The 20019-nt window shown below is 45.5% G+C and overlaps 1 protein-coding gene and 1 long non-coding RNA gene across 3 annotated transcripts in view; one reads left to right on the top strand and one right to left on the bottom strand.

Annotated features, from left to right (window-relative positions):
• The window catches only part of kat6a (K(lysine) acetyltransferase 6A), a 28044-nt gene extending 20398 nt beyond the window's left edge, over positions 1-7646 (bottom strand). The window contains exons 1-2 of one of the 2 annotated variants that reach the window (XM_035529685.2): positions 7511-7646; positions 3722-5175 (exon numbers count right to left, since the gene is read on the bottom strand). In XM_035529685.2, the coding sequence (XP_035385578.2) occupies positions 3722-4399 (678 nt within the window). In that variant the 5' untranslated portion in view covers positions 4400-5175; positions 7511-7646. Of the gene's footprint in view, positions 1-3721; positions 5176-6976; positions 7223-7510 lie in introns of those variants that run through there. The other variant, XM_081714928.1, reaches the window with a different exon arrangement.
• Positions 7647-7691: 45 nt separating this feature from the next.
• On the top strand, positions 7692-13644 carry LOC113587349 (uncharacterized). The gene is made up of 4 exons (XR_003411730.3): positions 7692-7853; positions 11451-11614; positions 12377-12507; positions 12817-13644. It is a non-coding gene; the product is annotated as an uncharacterized LOC113587349 (long non-coding RNA).
• The last annotated feature ends 6375 nt before the right edge of the window (positions 13645-20019 follow it).

Here is a 20019-nt window from a genome sequence, read left to right as displayed (position 1 = left end):
GATGCGTTCAAGTTTAAGTGCAATATTTAAAATATCCAACAGATGGCACCTCAAAAAGGAAAAACAAGGAAAAAAGGAAACACCACATTTGTCTAAGGACAACGTACAAATTGTTTTAAAACCTGGACAAGCAACTGCAGTCAGCACCTTCAACATTTTAAAAGGTGATATTTGGGTAAACATGGATGGAAAATTTCTAAAGTTATCATCATTTATGAAATTCTATTAATTTATAAGTTATCACTGCAAGTGTTAACATTTGTGAGTTCTAATAATATCCAGAGGTGAATCCTGTCCTGTTAGACAGAGATTAGAAGCTATTGGCTGTATTCAGGAATTCTTTTTTCCAGTACTGGTACTTTAAATTTACTCACCCCACTGACTGTGTTATTGGTCTTTATTTATTATTACTTATTAAATGTATTATTGTTAATAAATATAGGTTAGGTGACATGCATTGTGATACATATTGTATCAGGTTACACACACACACGCCCCTTCAAAGCAACCATTTCCTTCACATGCTTCTCACATAGTGCATGATCACGACTTACGCAAAAGTCTGTGCTATTCAAAGACACCTTGCAATTCCTGAGAAGACGATACTACACACACGCACAGACATCACACATGCGTGTGTGTTGGCAGGGTCACAGCGCTGCGCCGTTCCTCCACACACAGGCTGAAGACGGCTGAGAGGCTCAGAAGAAACGCTCGGCACGCCATCGCAATGTGAGCCGCCACCCTACAGCCCACATCCTCGCCGCTGACAACCAGATCTGACGTGATAGGAGTGTGTGTGTGTGTGTGAGTATGTGTGTTTTGCCTCGAGGACAAAAGAGCGGAAGGCAGAGTTGTGTTTATCGGGTTACTACAGTGGGTGTGTACTGGGCTTCTCCTGGAGCCTTCATGTCGGTCAGAGCCCCCCAGCACACACACACACACTCCTTCTCTCCTACTCTACTGATACCTGGCTCTCACACACTCTCTCAATGTTTTTATTTTTAGGCTCCCCTTTCTAGCTCTGAATCTCTCTCTCTCTCCCACACACACACACACACACACACACACACACACACACACACACACACACACACACACACACACACACACTACAGCTGGTAGCCAGCCTCAGCAGGATGTGAAACATAGCACCGCCCCCCTGACCCCCTTCCCGCTCCGACCCACCGTCTCTGTGTGTGTGTGTGTGTGTGTGTGTGTGTGTGTGTGTGTGTGTGTGTGTGTGTGTGTACGCGCGCAGTGTCTCTCCTCATTCTCCTTCACACTCTCACCCTTTCTGACTCTCCCTCTCTCTCTTCCAGTGCCTCATGCTGTACACTGAACCAGCCCCTGGGCTCCACCCACTAAATGCCACCAGGTTCCTGCACACTCCATCTCTAAGTTTAAGTTTGGTTTATTTGTCACATACACAGTCATACACAGTATAACTCGCAGTGAAATGGTTGAGAGTGCTCTGTCCAAACTGAGGAAAAGAAAACAGGGGTGCATAGAGAAATATATTATTCTACATATGTACAAAAATATATTAACAATGTATGTACAATATGTTTATATACACAATGTACAATGTATATGGTTGTGTATATATGCATGTACACAATGTACAGAATGTACAGATCCATTTTGTAAAATGACATTTACAGTTATGTTACATGGTGGTAATTGAACATGTTTACAGTTATGTTACATGGTGGTGGTGATCCCCACAGTTTATCAGTTTCCCTGATTCAGGGCCCGAATAGCCTGTGGGAAGAAGGTCCTCTTCAGTCTCTCTGTCTTGGTCTTCAGGGAGCGAAAGCACCTCCCTGACCTCAACAGAGAGAAGAGCCTATTGTTGGGATGGGTGGGGTCCTTCACAATCCTCCTGGCCTTGGTCTGGCACCGCTTGTAGTAGATGGTCTGCAATCTACCACACAGATTCACACAACCACCCCACCACACAGTCCAAAACTCCACCCAAAACACCCAACAGTGCAGCATCACTCTGCCCAAAAACTACCAACGTCCTGCCACTGCCCTGCTTACAGATCACACTTTCGCCGCCAACAAGCCACCCCCAGACACACACATTTAGGGCCACTCCACAAAATCTTCACCACACCCCCACGTGTCATTCAGGCCTGTCCTGCCACCATGTTCCACTCAGTACCAGGGCACAACAACAACAACAACAAAAATCACGTTCATTCTCCAACCTGTAGTTCCCAAACCGATGGACCATTCATCATTTCCTACAATTAAACACGTGTTTCGATTTATCACTTAATGAAGTTGTTAAACGAGGCCCAACAGGACACCGAGCGCCATGGTCTGGCAGGACTCCACCCCGAGGTCCGGCAGGACGCAAGCCTCCAGGCCCTCCCCGTGGTCAGGAGGAAGCGGAAATGACCTCATCCTAGTGCGCCCCAGTTGGCTGACCTCAGCGCAGACACAGCCGTGCTCTGCCCTTAAACTTAAACCCCACACATGAAACGTGATCTGCAGTTTCAACCAGCCTGGGAGAGAATGTCGCCAACATCCAGTGGAGAAAGGGGTTCAAACATAGGGCTCCGAGTCTCAGCCACACATGGGTGACGGCCACATCACACAGAGCTTAACTGGCCTGTGGATTTTACACCATAACAGACTGGGATACAAATAAATAACACCTCAGACGTTAACTTGTTATAAATTAACATACAACGCTATGTCTAGTAAAAACTACTATAACACCGTAATCCTTAGATAACTTTGAACAATGAAACGTCAAAAAAAAAAAACCACACACTAACAGGAAGTGGTTTTGGCCATCTTTACCGACACACGATGTGTTAACACAGCTACCTTTTTCTACAACACTTCCACCCACAGTCTGAACAAAACCAACCGACATAAATATCTGGTCATAAGCCGTGTCAACCACTACATCACATCACATGTAATGGGCATTTACTTAAGTTAAAATTTCTGTCCGACAAAAGGTATTAAAAAGAGAACCAGTCAGATGTCAATATACTCCAAAATCTACACAAAGCATACTGTGATACACACAGATGTAATTGTGTGTGTGTGCGTGCGCATTATTGGCAATACAAGCAGAAGTGAAAGCAGTGTTTGTGTGTGCATGAGAAAGAGAAACTGAAACGCATCTGTCCTGAACAGGGTTTGACGGGCGGTTGAGACGCCACTTCACGTCCATCTCATCTGCGCTCACGTGGTCCACACTACATCAATTTTTTCCACTAAAGACAGAGAGCAGTTTCTTGTGACTATGTGTGTTAGTGTTACTAGACCAGAACAAGCACCTTTGATGTCAATTCAAAACATCTTCACACCTAGTGCTGTGAAACATAGCAGTGGGAGTTTTAAATTGTTAACATGCAACTCTTTGACACCAGCACAGAACTTGATCCTGAATTAAAAGTCAAGAACACGGGACAGGCCAAAGGGACACATCGCTCAGAAGTACAGGAACACCCAACGCTGTAAAGATGTACATTTAGAAAAGAACTGAGTGACTGACTAAACGAACTAGTGTGTGTGCGCGTGTGTGTGTGTTGATGCCTTCTAAGGTATTCCCACAATCACACACAAGCTGTTCACATGAACCCAATGAGTCTGTCAGTGTTCACAGGCATTTGTTTGGTTGGTGTAGAAAAAAAACTTGAGTTGCAACTACAGTGAGAAACTCACTGTGTGTGTGTGTGTGTCTGTCTCTTACCCGATCCTTCTCGTGGGGAAGCAGCCGAACAGGAGGCAGCGAGTCCAGCGAGATGCAGCCGGTGCCGTCACCGTGGGAGCTGCGGCTGACCAATCGGAAGAGCGGGCCTTGTTTGGCGATGCGTCCGTGGGCGACAGCTCGCTTCAGTGCCAACCTCAGCTGCTGGTGGAAGAGCCCCGGGCCCATGGCACTACTGCCCGACAGGGAAGCCGCGACGTCCGCCTGACACTTCAGAAAGCGCTCGATGCTCTTGAGCGTCGATCCGCCAGCCTCATGGAGCCCTTCCAGGGCACGCTTTATCAGCTTGTTCCAGTCCAGGCCCGGCTTCTTGGAAGAACTGGGGGCGGTGCTTCCATTGCCCCCGCCCACAGGCCCAGCCACGGGCCCGCCCCCAGCTCCACCCCCGCCCCCGCCCCCGCCCCTGGGTTTGGGGAGGGCCAGGCGTCCAGGGTTTTCAGGGTCCTTGTAGGAGTTGAGCCCCTTGTTGGACACCTTGAGGATAGAGCCGTCTTTGACGCTGAGCTCCAGGTGCTCAAGCACGGTCTTTCGGTCGAGACCGTGCGACATGGACACAGCGTTGCAGATCCGCTCCTCGGACGGACGCTGTTTCTGTCTCTTTACCTTCTTGATGGCCTCCAGGATCCAGGTGGTGTACAGCGGGTTGGCCAGTTTCACCATGGCTGCGGTTAGAGACCGGGCCCACGGCCCGACACACACACACACACACACTCTTTCACTCACCCTCACAAGCACTCAGGAAGCACCCAGTGGCCTTGGCCCTGGAGCTTGCCTGCCTCTTCCTCACCCTCCTCCTCCTCGCTGCCCTAGGCGGCTATCCCTTGTCCCTGGGCCTAGTGGCAAGTCTCTCAAAGCAGAAGCAGTCAGGGAGGAGGCTGATCACCATAGCATAAACCAACACCCCCCCACACGAGAAAGGCCTCCTGCTACCCCCAGCAACCCCCTGCCCTCACTCTGGGCAGCACCAGGGCTGCAAGGGGATGCCCAGTCAGAGTGGGGGTCCTGGGACAGTCCTAGAAACACCACCCACACCAGGAGCGTGGTGGACCGACAGTAGCCTCAGATTGCAAGGGGACTGAGCCTCCGACAGGGAGGAATCGTTCAGTGAATCTGAGACTGGTATGTAGTGTTATCCAGCAGGGTCAAATGTCTCTAGACAAGTTTCAGTGTAGTGGGGTTTTGTTTCCCCCCCCCCCCTTCTCAGTTCATATGGAAATAAAAAAGGAAAAACAAAAAACAAAACAAAACCCTACTCAGAGTGGAACAGTGACTTCATCCGGCGGTTCACCTTGTTTTCTTCCCTTTCTTTACCCTTCTTTTCCCAGTCTTTGTCCTGTCTGTGGTGCTTCACAAAGTGGTCCAGAACAGGTTTTACTCCCGGGAGTGGCGAAGGTTGATCGACGTCATGCCAAACGCTGTTCAGTCGCTCCTGAACCCTGCACGCACGCACACACACACACACACACACAGAGGCATTACCGACAGCGGCACTGTGGCATACCTACCATCAGTTCCTGCAATGTATTCTGGACATGGTGCTTTCACACCGGGACGGAGTGCATTCAGACCTGTGCAGAGGTGAGACAGCACAAACCATCATCCTCCTATCATATCAAAACCCCAAATCCGCATGAAGAGATTCTGGTGAAAAGCCTTTCCTACTTTGACACGATACACAGAACCATCACAAACTCGTCCCCTTCCAATGAAGACTCCCATGTCAGTAGATAAACAGACATCTCCTGAACAAGCAGTAAGAACAAGCATCACCGTTTAGCTGCATTTGACCATCAGGTCCTGCTCTTTACATCACCAGCAGAAACGCAGGCATCAGGGACACAAGCACGACTTCATGATGCAAAACAACACACTTCAAAAAAGCATCAAGGCTTACACTCAAACTAATCAAACTCCTTAAAAGTCCATGCCAGATACTCTTTCTTCATATTATAATATTTATAAAGACCTGAAAGACAATACCTCAATCCCAGACCAGCACTTTCACTCCTGAGTTTGATAAATGCCTAACAGCAAAAAATAAAAATAAAAATAGTGCAGGATGTATGATAATGGGAATATTATATTCCAGGCACTAATATGGGACAAATCACACTAGGCTTAAGTCACCAACCATTCACTTGTGAACCACTCTCAGTGTTAAAATGTAGGGTAGAAATGTAGGGAACAATTGCGATTGTTTTCACTAGCTGGTAGTGTCTTTTACACAGACAGGGATGTACAGGAATACACCATGCTTTGGATGAGGCTGACACAGAATAAGACACAAGTGGCAATATCCAGACCTGTCCGGAACAAAGAACTTGTGCAAGTTACGGATGTGTCACAAAACCTATCTACCAAGTTATGTTATGTAGGACTTAACACACATCATGGCCATGTTTGATTACAAATAGTCCCATAAACTTTGGACACGTGCTACAGAGTGTGATAACATTCTGTGGGACCTCAAATCAAAACAAAAACAAACGTTACCAAAACGAGGAACAGCTAACAAGTGGCCGTTGTCCGAACAATGAATTAAAGAAAACACTCTTAACGCCCCACGGAGTCTCAAACATCGCCCAGTTTCATGTCAGAGTAGCAGAAAAACTTCCTAAACAACTTCCAAACTATTAAACTTCAGCGTCTCTCACTAGCCGTCAGTGGTCGCATAGCAATCCTAGCTAACCTAGCTTAGCTTATGCCCTCAAAACGGGCTATTTGAGCCAACATCAGAATCAGGCATTTACAATATTTAACCATTTTGAAAACGTACATCACAAAAACAGTGCATAGCTTCAAACATTTCTGCAAGCAACAGACAAATCATGAAGGGGGCCCGATAAACAACATTAGCTAGCTAGCTAGCCAGCCAAGTTAGCTGGTGCTAGCAATGGAAATAAAAGCACTGGAAATTCTCTCAGCCAACATAGCTGTGTGCTGGCACTATCGTTAGTTTACTATCGTAAATATATTTTTTATGTAAACGGGGGAATTGTGAAGTCTAATATTAGCTAGCTAAGTAGTCTTTAACTTTCCACCGCGCTTGCTGGCTACATAGCTTCACCGAACTGTTTACATCAGGCTCGATGTGCACCCAGGCTAAATGCACAAACCTTCCCGCGAAAGGATGAGGGTTAGTCGGCGTCCAAAAGCTCCACAACAGGAAACAACGCGCTAATAATACAGCACTGACAGCAACAACAAAAAAGCCCCAACAAAAAAAAAAAAACTCACCGCGACGCTATTCCACACTACGCCCGACAATTTTCAAACAATAACACGCAGCCAACACAAGGGGTTTGTGCTGTGTTGCTAATGTGATGCTGCCGGCTAGGCTAAGCGACGTCCCACTGAGAGCCCGCGGCCTACGCAGACACAATGCGGGGGGGACTGCTGTCCGGCTCCCCGCCCGAGCAGGCACGGTGACCCGCCACCACGCTCACATTTTACGCGGCCTAAATAAGCCTCGGCTGCGCGTAGTAATCCTTCCCCGCAAGCGTGTATTCCTCCCCCCACCCTCGCCCCACCTCCTTTCCACACTTCCTTGCCCGTTATCGCCCACCCTCGACGGAGACAAGGCCGCTAGTGCGGACTAGGCCTCGGTACGCTCGCCCCCTCCACCCCCGGCGTACCCCCCCTCCCCTCCCGATCTTCATCTCCCCGTACCCCGCTCCCTCCGCCTCGGCGCTTGGTCCAGTTCGGGTTTCGGGCAGATGGGGACCAGTAGGCATTTTAAAGCCCGCCGCCTCGGATAGCGGGACTACTCACCGGAATTTCGGGTCGAGTTGCCGCGGAGAATGATCCGAAAAGCACTGGGAGCACAGACAACAACAAGCCCAAAAACGCAGCCAGAGACCAGCGGCTCCAAAGCCGACGCCATCTTTGAGTGAAACGGGAGCTGTGTGAGCAGGGGGAGGGGGGGGGGGGTACGGGCGGACCAAGGGACCGTCTGCAAACTGCCAACTCGAATGTGAGACGACGGCAGCAAAGGGACTGCAGCGATAGGGGCCACTGAGGAGGGTTAGACACGGTTGCGGATTTGAAGGGCGAATGTCCGCCGCTCCTGCGTGTGAAATGGAAGAAAAGGACAGACGATGAAGCGGAAAAATAGGTGCGCTGCGGTGCATGTCTAACCACGCTGCCTTAGGGTGCGTCTGGATTTGTCTGTCACAGCTGGGGGGGGGGGGGGGGAAGAGAAATCAAAGCAACGGGAGTGTGGTTTTAGTGGTAGAGGGTATTTAAAGATCAAAGGCACAGACGTCCACTAGCTTCTGCATTGCACGGTGGCACGTTCAGGTTTCTTCCTCGCTCTCGAGAGCCAATAGGATACCTCGGATTCCTCGCGAAGCAAAGAAATAAAAAAATATTTATATCTCATAGCGGAGCTGCCGAAGCAAGTATTGATAGAGAAGCAGGTTATTTCATCGGGCATCGCTCCTTCACTCTTTGAGACTGTCGTTTTCGTTTTAGAGGATGGACTAGGCAGGTTTTCGGCAGTGTGAACGACGGGTGAAACACACCGCTTCTCCGCCGCCAAACGTATCAGTAATTAACTGCGGCGCATCAAACGTGGTGCATCATACCGTACAGGCTAATTGCTTAACTAATTATTCCATCTTCTTACTTACTATAGCGTATGAGTGTAAAACCCGAAGAGAAACGGTCCAGAACAGTATAAATGTATTATTACTTTTATAATTACTACTTAGCGGAGGTAAGATGTAATCATTTATACTTCTTTGTTTCTTGATCTATTTTCACCAGCATGTGCTTATACTGATGTCAAACAATAACTGTTTTCAATGCTAATGAGCAATATTTTCCGGAGGATGTGTGGGTGTCTTGGAGTGGGTCACTTTAGCAAACACTTGAGCTAAGCTATTAATTTATCTGTTTTTAAAAATGGGGATAAAACAATAAAATATTAGATAGCAGTTAGTTTAATAACGACTGTCACTTCTATTAGAATATGATTTGTGTTTTTTTTCCCCCCCAGAACTCAGCGCCTGAGTTCATTGCGATTTAAACATTGCGATTAATAAATAAGTGAAAAATTTTCACCTCTACTCGTTTCGTCGGTCTGTAATATGATTTGGCACGAGCTAGCATAGTTTTATATCACATATTACAAACGAAGCCCAAATCCATCAGCGCTCACGAGGTCACCTGCTCACTGCAAACAGGTTCACACAGGTACACACAGGGACATGTTAAGTGCATGTAGCCAGCAGAGGATAACTACAAAGAACGCACATCATCTACCTAAAATGAGAATATTTGTATCATACTTAAATCATATGACTGATAGGAATTACACATAATAATACAAAGTAAGAAGGCAGCACACGCTCACACACACACACACACACACACACACACACACACACACACACACACACACACACACACATGCACACTCTAGTCAATATTTTGATAGGAATTAAGTGGACATTGCAATAGATAATAATCCTTGATTATTCAGTTGAATGATCTGAAACTGGAAGATAAACTAATTAGCGCCACTGAGAGACCTGTTACCATCAGTGTAAAGTGATTAGATTACAGTGCCATGGGACCAACCATTATATGCTCCCACAGTACTGTAATTACATAACAATACAGCCACCCATGGGTGTACATAAATACAGTGTCCTTATTTCAGAAGTGTAATTAAAAAAAATCACAAACCCGAAACCAGGAATGACATCATTAAAACATTGAAATACTCCGATGTTTAAGTACAGTTCAGCATTCCATTTACATGAGCAATACGAATACAAAATCATCATCATCTTAGTGAATGAAAACGCAAACACACAGTGGAGACTACTGGCATCCATTAAACGTGGTTGTGGACAAAATGTCATTTTCAAAACAAAAATGAATAAACATAAACAACAGAATGCTTCTCAATACTCCCATTTGTGCAGATTTACAAAGATAAAAAGCATTAATGGTCATAGATTTATTACAGTATTTAGTCATATAATAGTCCCACCTATAACACACCTGTGCTCTGGTCTATAGTGATGTGTTAGCAGACCTTTATTCTGGGCCTTCAAGTTTAGAATTTCTTGTGATTTAATGGATGTTGGCTTAGTGAATGAATCTTAACGAATTACTCTAACTATACACCTAGTGAGTCATTCTAATTAATGAATGCTTCTAATAAGACACCCAGTGAATGTGTGTATTTGTATATATCTATACGAATATTAGAAACATTCACAGTTGTGTTAGCTCTCCATGAGTAGTGTGTTTCTGAATGCATGACTAGTGCTGACTGTATATTTTTGGATAGCAGACTTCTCATAAACTATCATTGACACCAACATGCATGAAACATTTCTGCAACACTCCTGCGCCTGATAGACTCACACCAGCACAACAACCACGACCATGTTAGTGCCACCAGTTGTGTTGACAATGTCCCTCCCACAGGCAATAATATCTAGTCAAAAGTGATCCTGTTGTTAAACACCTACCTGTGCTGAACGCGGGGGAGGGTGGCTAACAAACACAACATGCTAACAGATGAATTGCAGTGTGTAACTGTACACCTGTAAGAGAGACATACTTCATAATATGTCCAGTGAATGTGAGGTAGGCATTTTTAATAGCGAGCTAGGTGAGTTCTGGGAATTTGTTTCATGGTGTTCATGACTTCAGCTCTTTGCTATTGTGTGCAAGAAAGATCAAGGCCAAAGAGCTCCATTGGTGATGAGTCAGCTCTCTGAGGGTTAACTGGTGATTAGTGGTTACTGGTGATGAGTCATCTATCTGAGGGTTAACAGGTGATTAGTGTTACTGGTGATGAGTCATCTCTCTGAGGGTTAACAGGTGATTAGTGTTACTGGTGATGAGTCATCTATCTGAGGGTTAACAGGTGATTAGTGTTACTGGTGATGAGGCATCGCTCTGAGGGTTAACAGGTGATTAGTGTTACTGGTGATGAGGCATCGTTCTGAGGGTTAACAGGTGATTAGTGTTACTGGTGATGAGTCATCTATCTGAGGGTTACAGTTCTAGTGTGGTCAATCAGTAATCAGTCACTGTGTGCTTGACCACTATCTATTTTTTTAGTGTACATTGTGAACTGACCTTGGATTCCTGTCAGAGGAAGGTACTGTGACTCTCACTCGGAGAGTCTTGTTCTAGGGAATCTTTACATGATCACTGCTGCGTCCACCAGAGAGCCCTGAAACCAGCTATTACTGCTTCTACTCGTGTGAACTAGAATACATCCTGCAGTGATTGGAAGTCAGCCAAATACCCAAACCCAACCCTTCACCACAGCTCTGTCCCACACACACTCACAAATACACACACAGAGACACACAAACACATACACATACAGTCACAGACACACAAACACACACTTTCACACACACCTCCCAACCCTGGAACAGGCTAAGCTTTCCAATGGAAATTTCCAGGCCTGCCCCCTGAGTCTGGACTTCCACCTGTGTTTCTCAAATCCAAAACTGGCCTTAGTCATTGGGTGTTGAAGTTTGGCCCCACAGAAACACCATAGCTTCATCTTCTAACCTCAAATCAACCCAAAACACGTCTGACTCACCCAACCCACTAACATTTTTTTTTTCCATTGAGTACGTTGAACACAAGATTTCTTTCACCAAGCTCTAACACGCGATGGTCTTATATCTACATGTTTACATGTCTACATGTCTCGTCTTCAAACCCTCAGTTCCTCCAAGAACACTCCTGACTCCATCTATAATCTCAGGCTCTTTGACAAAGGAGAAACTGAGAGAAATTCCGTTTGACCAACCAAGTGTCCCAACAACTGCTCCAACTGACCAACTGGAACCAGAAGGGTACTTGGAAATTTGTGTGACATGAAGTCTCAAGGTATTACAGCAATCATAACTTCACAGAAACGCACCGTATTAACTTCAGCAAGGCAGAGCTCATGGAACAAAACCATCAATTCTACCAAAGTCATTCATCTGTGATCACTCATCACAAACCATATAATTCCAACGCTGGTCACGCAAACCCTGCCAGTGCTTCAGCCAATGGCCAAGCACGAAACCTGCCGAGCTCCCTCATACAGAGACAGCCCTCTGACTGGAAACCGTCTGTGTGTGCATGTCACAGGCCAGAGGATCTCCCTTTCTCTTGGCCATCATGGGCTGCTCTCAGGGGAGAACTAGCTCACATTACAGAAGGAGCGCACTGCAGCGAGGAAACAGGCCATGTTGTTCCTCGTGTAGCCTGCAATCATCTTCTCCCTCACTGCAGCTCTCCCCACACACATGCTGAGCGGGCGCTGAGTGGAAACCAACCAGCCCAGCATACACACGTAGCAAAATAAACACTTCTGCCTTGTTACGGTCATGTGACTGGCCTGTCAGACCTGCACTTCCAGAGCAGGATACATTGCAGACAACAATGAAGCTCCCTAATCTCCCCCCCCCCACCCCCAACACACACAGACACACACACACACACACCACCACAAGACCCTCTCACATTCCTGTTGGTGGGGTTTTCTTCTTTTGAGTCTAGCAGATATTGTCTATCTGTCTCCATCTCTCTATCTTTCTCCGTCTCACTCTCTCTGTCTGTCTTGCCTGTCTCTCTCTTTCTAACTCCCCTCCTCTGAGGCAGCGTGAAGGATTCCCCTCCCCTGTCCACGCTCCCCAGTGCAGCGGACTGTCCTGCAGTGGTGCCTCCGGGAACGCTGCTCTGGTTGTGACTCCTGCCGTCTCTCCATGGAGATGGATGGCCGTGCTGGTCCGGTAAGGTCACATGCCGTGAGCCTTTTTCCACCATACACTGCCTGCCTGAAACATTCAACCCTGCTTTCACTTACACATGAACAGGTTTATTTCAGATCACAACTGGGAAAAAAAGGTGATCATAATGTGACCATCAACACGATCGTACTCGATTTGTGTGATAGTGTTCCAGTAGTGTGCAGGCTACGTGAAAATATCCCCAAATACAACAAATAACCAGATAAGAGTTCTTACATCTACCCGATGCTCTAATTACTATGAAAGAGACACAGTAATCTATAATGATTTACAAAATCCCTTATTTCACAGATATTGTATATGATTCATTCACTCAAACAGAAGCTGGATGCTGGTGTCCAGAGGTGACCACACGTTCTCTTTTTCCAGGACATCAGTCATATTTTGGGACCTAAATGTGAATTTTTCAAAAACAATCTGGGCTCCAATAGCCTAAAATGTAAAGAATTTGTTTTCTCCGGTCAGCCAAGAACCTCCTTCAGCCCACTGTCTTCTATTTCTGAAAACCAAAACACATTCACTTTAGGACACACAATGCACCTCATTTCAGTGGGACAGAATTCAGTTCAGTTCACTTCAGTTCAGCTGCACTGTCACACAGGCGTGTACTGAGAATTGAGTTCCGTTTCCTCAGGTGTAAACATGACGTATGGTGCAGGATAGTGGAAATAAAACATCCCACAAGTTACTCTGAACATTATTATAGTACATTATTTAGTCGATGGCTGAGAGAATTTAACTTTGTGTTTAAGATATGTATGACAAATTGAATATATGAAATGGATGTTACTTGAACAGATGAACAGATGTACTGTTAAATGACCCCAAGCTGAAGGAAGGCAGAATTAGACATGTTGTAGCATCGCTGGTTCCAGGATTTGTCCTTCACACCTAATGTGTGGAACGTCTTTCAGAAGTTTCCTGTGGTGCAGTGGTGTCTGGTTTTGTATTCTCTACAGACCTCTGCACAGTCACGCTTTTCACAGAACTGCTGACCCTTCTCCTAATCACAGTCCTGTTATGTTCCATAGTTCAGTACATATTCAGTAATATGTTACAGCTGATCTCGGACCGGTTTCTTTTCTTGTGAGGGGCCCATTAAAAGTGTCTTTGTATAAGGATGAAACTTGGTGTGCTGTACAGTAACTGGCTCAACACTGGACGATGTTTCTTCAAATACACTCAAAAAATGTTTATGTCTAAAAAGTGCACCTAAAATAAAACTTACAAAAAAAAAACTCCAAGAGAAGATAGATAGACAGGTTTACCTTTCACCTTATGTAAACAAGAATAATAAAATTAAAATTAATAAGACAAAGTGCTGCACGCTTCCATACAACAGCAGCACAAGGGAACATCCAACCTAATAACACTTGTCAGTCTCCTTCACTCTCTCGAGGTGTGTGTGTGCGTGTGTATCGAGCTGACTCACATTATCTCATTACTGCGCCTGTTAATCAGAGTGAGGTTTCTGTGAAGAGCCCCTGTCTCTCTGATGAAGACTAATTACTCTGAAACTGAATTTAAGCTTCACAGAGATCTGTCTTTAATTGGATTAAATCAACAAATGATTTGAATCATTGAACCATTTTCTCCTTTGGTTACTCAACCATTTTTTGTAACAGATTCTGTGGGATAAAGAAGAGCTGTGATTTAAAACGATCTTCCCCTGCATACAAAATGAAACTTGACTAGCAGGCCTAATTAAAGCTGTCACTGGTTAGCCCAACGTGTCTCTCAGCTAGGAAACCTAACATGGAGATAACCATGACTGGCCAGCCGACCGGCTTCGGCTGAGTTTTGAAAGGTTATCTTTAAATCCGTCCCCCGCATAGACGATCGCTCCCTCAGGCACACGACCCTTTGACCTCTGCAAATGGCAAATCCAAATAGTTGCTCTCCCTCTCGCTGCTGTCTGTCTGGGTAGCTGAGGTGTGTCTGCACGTCCAGCTATCCGCATTCTCCAGCTGTGTAGTCACAGCCGCGGTAGAACAGAAGTCCCACGTGTTCCTGACGGACCTCCTTTCAATGCTGAGCCTCTGCCATTTGGAACAGACTGAGTAAATATGGATTCAGCACAGTGGTGGGATGAGTGCTCACACAAAAACATTACAAGGCTCGATTCTTTCTGGTTCTGGTAATTGGATTGGGAGGATGTTGTATATCCACCACAGCTTTGCTGCCCTTTCCCTGAGAGAATGTGTGTATCGGATTCTAATTCCTCAATGAACACAAACCTTCTCATAAGCGATTATTGGTCGAAACTGTAGCCAAAGGCAAAAAAAGTCAAACCTTGGCAATAAACATTTGCGGTGCTCACAAGTTCAACACTCAATCCCACAGCCCAAACACCTTAGTTTCGACCTGTAAGATAAACTGAAACATTTAACAAATGCCTTGTTTGATTGTAAATGTCAAATTGGTCACCCTGGCAAATTGGAACATAAGCTCTATGAACACTGTAACTAAGCTTTACAATTTTATACACCCCTGAAAATTCTGTTCAGAAGAAGAACAAACATGACTGTGCTGAAGGAAACGGCACTAATATTTTCTCTGGAAAGCAAAGCAGAGTTTCAATCTGATGTCAGGTCACTTTCTTTTATATTTCATTCACACCAAACCCAAAATATATTTAGGTGAATAAAGAAGTCTTTTATTTTGTAAATGTGAATATTTAGGCAGACAAGGCAGGTGTAGTCCACTGTGAGGACTTTTTTTCCTTCAAGCTCGGGGCCTCTACCAAAGGTCTGAGAGTTTGAGGGTCCTGTATTGTATCTTAGCTGTTGCAAGGACTGCACTCATCTGGACGGAGATCTCGGATACATCTGAATTCCCAGCAGGGGACCAGGTCTTGTGTTTCTTAATCCCAGCAGGAAAATAGATGACAGTGGTGGTTCCCCGTACTGGTAATCCCAAGACTGGAGTTTTTTTTCTGCACTGCACTGGATTCAAATGCCAGTGTGCTTTGGGAATTACCCAGTGAGGTGACTCAGGTGTTTGGGAAGGAACAAATACTAACTGCCACTGATACTAAACAGAGCTGGAGTTAAAGGAATTAGTGGAGTTATAACGTTGGAGGGTTTAGCAGGATGCGGAGACGAGGCACGTTGAACATAAACATACGTTTTATTGCACATGTAACATACACGTCTTAACACACAGACTAATTGGGTCAAACACCGACCACCTCAACGATAAGACACGAGACTTATATACACGCATGACAATTACACACAAGGATCAAGTGAACGACACGAGAGGGCGTGGCACTACAGACACACACACACGGAGACGTTTGAGGGGGGAGGGGCTGTACCGTGACAGGAGTGCTGTGTATGTAGCTTTTTGAATACCGTGTATGTAGTTTTTTGGAGTACCGTGTATGTAGTTTTTTGGTGTACCGTGTATGTAGTTTTTTGGCGTACCTTGTATGTAGGTTTTTGGAGTACTGTGTATGTAGGTTTTTGGAGTACCGTGTCGTTGTCCCATTGCTGTTAAATCAATGGGATAACGGGTAATCATGGACTCTCCATAACTTAGAGCCAGCGCCAGCTCACTCAAAGACAAGAAAATGGAACTTTCAGAACAAAACCTCACCTTTAAAACACAAGACCTTACTTAACGACAGAACAGAGTAGAGCGACACGGGTGCTGGACAACTAGCATGCTACAGAACTTAGTGCTGTGGTTCCCAGATCCGGTCCTGGACATCTACAAACTGCCACATACAGTTCCAACATTCCCAGCTCCAATGTTCTGACTTTCCTGAAGACCTTGAGCACGTGGATTGGGGTTGCAGTCTGGAGCCACAACAAATTCTATAGTGGTGCTGCTACAGGACTGTAGTTTAGGGTTTTGTCCTGCAGTACTACTCCTTGATGAAGGCGTGATAATTGGGTATATTACATCTTAGAAAAGCACTAAACAGGCAAGTAAAGTGTCCTTCCAGGACAGCAGCCCAAGTGTACCCGCTGACACTAAGGCCTCTTAACACGGGAATCATCGACAAGAAGTTACGACACAGAACAAAGTAAGAGAGTGAGAGAAAGAGATGGAGTCCATTTTTGTTACTCTCCCTCACCAGCTGTCAATGCCGTTGGGGGGGGAGTTAAGGGGGGTTGCCACGGTGACAGGAGGCCACATGTCTTAAGGGCCTCTCTTTGGTCAAAGGAGCCCATTGTTCTGACAGTAAGCTGCCTTCCCAGGGCTCCCAGACCTCAGAGTGAAACCCCCAACCCGTCAGCACACACTGCCTCCCACCCGCTCAGCGGAGAAAACAGTTAGTGCAGCCATTTGAACGCCAACAGCAGGACACAATCAGGCTAGTCTGGAGACGTCGCCTCACAGGGCATCTACATGAGGCCTTTTAGGGAGAATAGCGTAGAAAAATAGAAGACCATTCATTTTGATAATTAAAGCACAGTGTTGCTGAAGAAAACAAACTTTTTAACCTGGAAACTCATTCTGATAATATGAAACACCATGTGCATGCCTTATATATATATATATATATATATATATATATATAATAAATAAATGTAAAATTTAATATAATTTATTTCTATTTGCTCTAGTAATTTTATGCACTCTAGAAATTTTACATTTACGGCATTTAGCAGACGCTCTTATCCAGAGCAACTTACAAAGTGCTTTGTCATTTACTCATAGAACATATCCAAGTACAGTATAGTAGGTTAGAATTAAACATACCAATGAACTAGAATACTGTAGAATACAGGGATGAATGCTGATACCTAGAAGTACAAAATGCTTAAGGTCTATCTTAAACAATGGTAAGTGCAATTTTGTCGGATGTCCCTTTTAGACTAACTTGTGCAATATGTACGCTACTGTGCAATTTACTTCGGGATCGATAAAATCTTATCTTATCTAATGAACCTGGAGTATTTGCACACTCACGCCTTCCACTAGGTGGCGACATTCTCCAACGACTATCCCAACCTTTTGCCTATAATAGATACCCGAACCTCAAATCCTCAAGGCACGGTGCTGGCTATTGTAACGCTCTGCGGTTGATTAAACGATTCATGTGGTCACACCTGACTCGCAGATAAAGGGAGAGTAGAAAACCTATAGAACCCGGACACTGAGGACTGTGAACTGAATACTTTTATTCTGAACTAATAATGAACCATTATAGGGTGCGGTAACTTCCTTCTTCGTCCACTAGATGGCTCTACTCAACAAGCAACAGAAGTTGAGCTCGTTAGTGTTCAATCAGATAAATGACTGTGTGTATAAACGCGAACATCGGACACATAAGGTCAAAGGAAGGTTTCCATTAAACGGTAATGCAGCTCGTGTCATTTACTAAAACTCAGAAAGTAGCCGGGGTTTGTAACTGTTCACCTAAATAGTTAAAAGCATGATAATCACTTCACTAATGAACATAAGCTTCAGACGTAGATGTCCTGCTCGTGCACAATCAGGTACGTTCACGGAATGCAAATACAACTCAGCTGATTTTGTAAATAAATAAATACAATAATAATAAAACTAAAACTTGATGATAGTAAGCGGACCAAACGCCAGCAGAGCATGCCCAGACTGTGTCACACGCCATTCGCTTGATGTGGCGCGTGGCGGCTTAATGGCGTTACGAGGTGCCCGGGCCGGTTCACGTGCGGTCCTGCTCGCTCACGGAGCGTTTAGGGTGCGGAGGTGCGGGAACCACCGGGGACTCAATACCTTTACCGGGCTCGGGGAAGGGCGCGAGGGACCTTCCTAAAACAAAGAAAAAAGTTCCCTTTTTAATCCTGGGAAACGTAATCCGTTCACAGTAGCTATCCATTTTCTACATGGAACGTCCTCTACGAAACTCAATAATAATCATCGCCATAGATTGCGGATTCGTTACTTAAAATGCACAAATTTTCCCAGTGAAATCCAATAGTAATCGTCATCATTTGCGGAAGCGCTACGGAAAGGTAGGGCGCTCGTGAGCTGCCGATGGCGAGCCCTGCTGAAATTCGACAGAGAGCGACGCTTCGCCTTCTGTACCCAAGAAAAGATTTAAAAAAAAAACAAAAAAAAAAAAATAACTTAAGAGTGTATCGTTTTATTATTATTACTTTTAGTTTTCATTGGACTCTTTGGATACCGGCACGTAAATGACCTACACGAGGACAAACAAGGCACAGCATATAATAACGGAGACGTGATGCACGTGAAGGCCGCGAGACCCTCTCCTCCTCGCGAGCGGCCTCGCTGCTGTCATTCACATGTAAACCGGACTGCAGACGGAGCGGGGTCAGTCTGCGTGCTTGGACGAAGTGACGTCTCTGCAAAACGCAGGACACGAGCTTGAAGCAGACGTGGTTAGTCTGCAGCAGAAATATACTGGTTTGGAGCGCGAGATTATCCCCCATCCCATCTCCGTGGAGGAGGTCGTTCCTGCAGAATGGGAACGCTCTGCATCAAGACGGGAACAGCAGAATGGGAACGCTCCGCGTCCAAATGGGAACAGCAGACTGGGAACGCTCCGCATCCAGATGGGAGCGCTCCACGTCCAGACGGGAACAGAATGGGAACGCTCCGCATCCAGACGGGAACAGCAGAATGGGAATGCTCTGTCCAGATGGGTTCCCAAGTACACTGCAGAAGAAATTGGCTCAATAACTTTCCGTATACGAAGGATCGTTTATGTGTGGTTCTTCACCCACAACTATACATCAAGGCAGTCACAGCCGAGCCTTCATAACTAAAGCTACAGATCTGGTAGAATGCAGTTTGGGTCACCTCCACCTCACCTCACGGTGCTACCTCTGGACCTGTAATCAGGCTGGATTCATTAAAAAAAACCAAAAAACTGCTATTTGGTTCTCAGGATAATTTAAGATCCCACTCTGTCCGATATTCCAGAAACAGTAATATCACTCGAGGCTGAGCGAGTGTTCGGGTGGAGCGAGATTACTGAAATGATGCAGTTCGGCCCATGGTTGGTCCATTTCATTAAAGTTCTCTCTATTTCCTTTAGCGGCAGTCTGTACAAATAATGATCTTTACAAACCAGGATACCAGACCCGGCTGTGTGTTGTCATCTCTTATTCGCTAAAGCGACAGCATTATGCAGCGAGGACTGAATCAAAAAAGGGTGGGCGGTTGAACGTCTCCCAACACTGAGGATAAGCTCGTATACCTGCTCTACCTGTCACACCACCACCCCGGGGAAAAAAGAACTGATTGACATTCTTGGAATTTATGTTTTAAAACATTAACTTTTTCCAATTTAAGCAAGCTGCCTCCTAGAACTTCAGAAGCGCTTTGCTTGCACAGGTGATGAAGGATGTCTGTCAAATGTCCTGTACCTCTGGAAACCTTGTGTGCTTTATCATAATTGTGAATACACACACACACACACACACACACACACACACACACACACACACACACACACCTTCTCTCATATTGTTAAAGGAAAATAAAATAAAATGGAGGGAAAAAGGTTTACAACCCAACCAGTCATCAAGG

The sequence above is a fragment of the Electrophorus electricus genome, chromosome 5 (genome assembly GCF_041902795.1).
Source record: "Electrophorus electricus isolate QZ-2024a chromosome 5, ASM4190279v1, whole genome shotgun sequence".
Taxonomy (NCBI): Eukaryota; Metazoa; Chordata; class Actinopteri; order Gymnotiformes; family Gymnotidae; genus Electrophorus; species Electrophorus electricus.
This window is presented reverse-complemented; position numbering and strand designations above follow the sequence as displayed.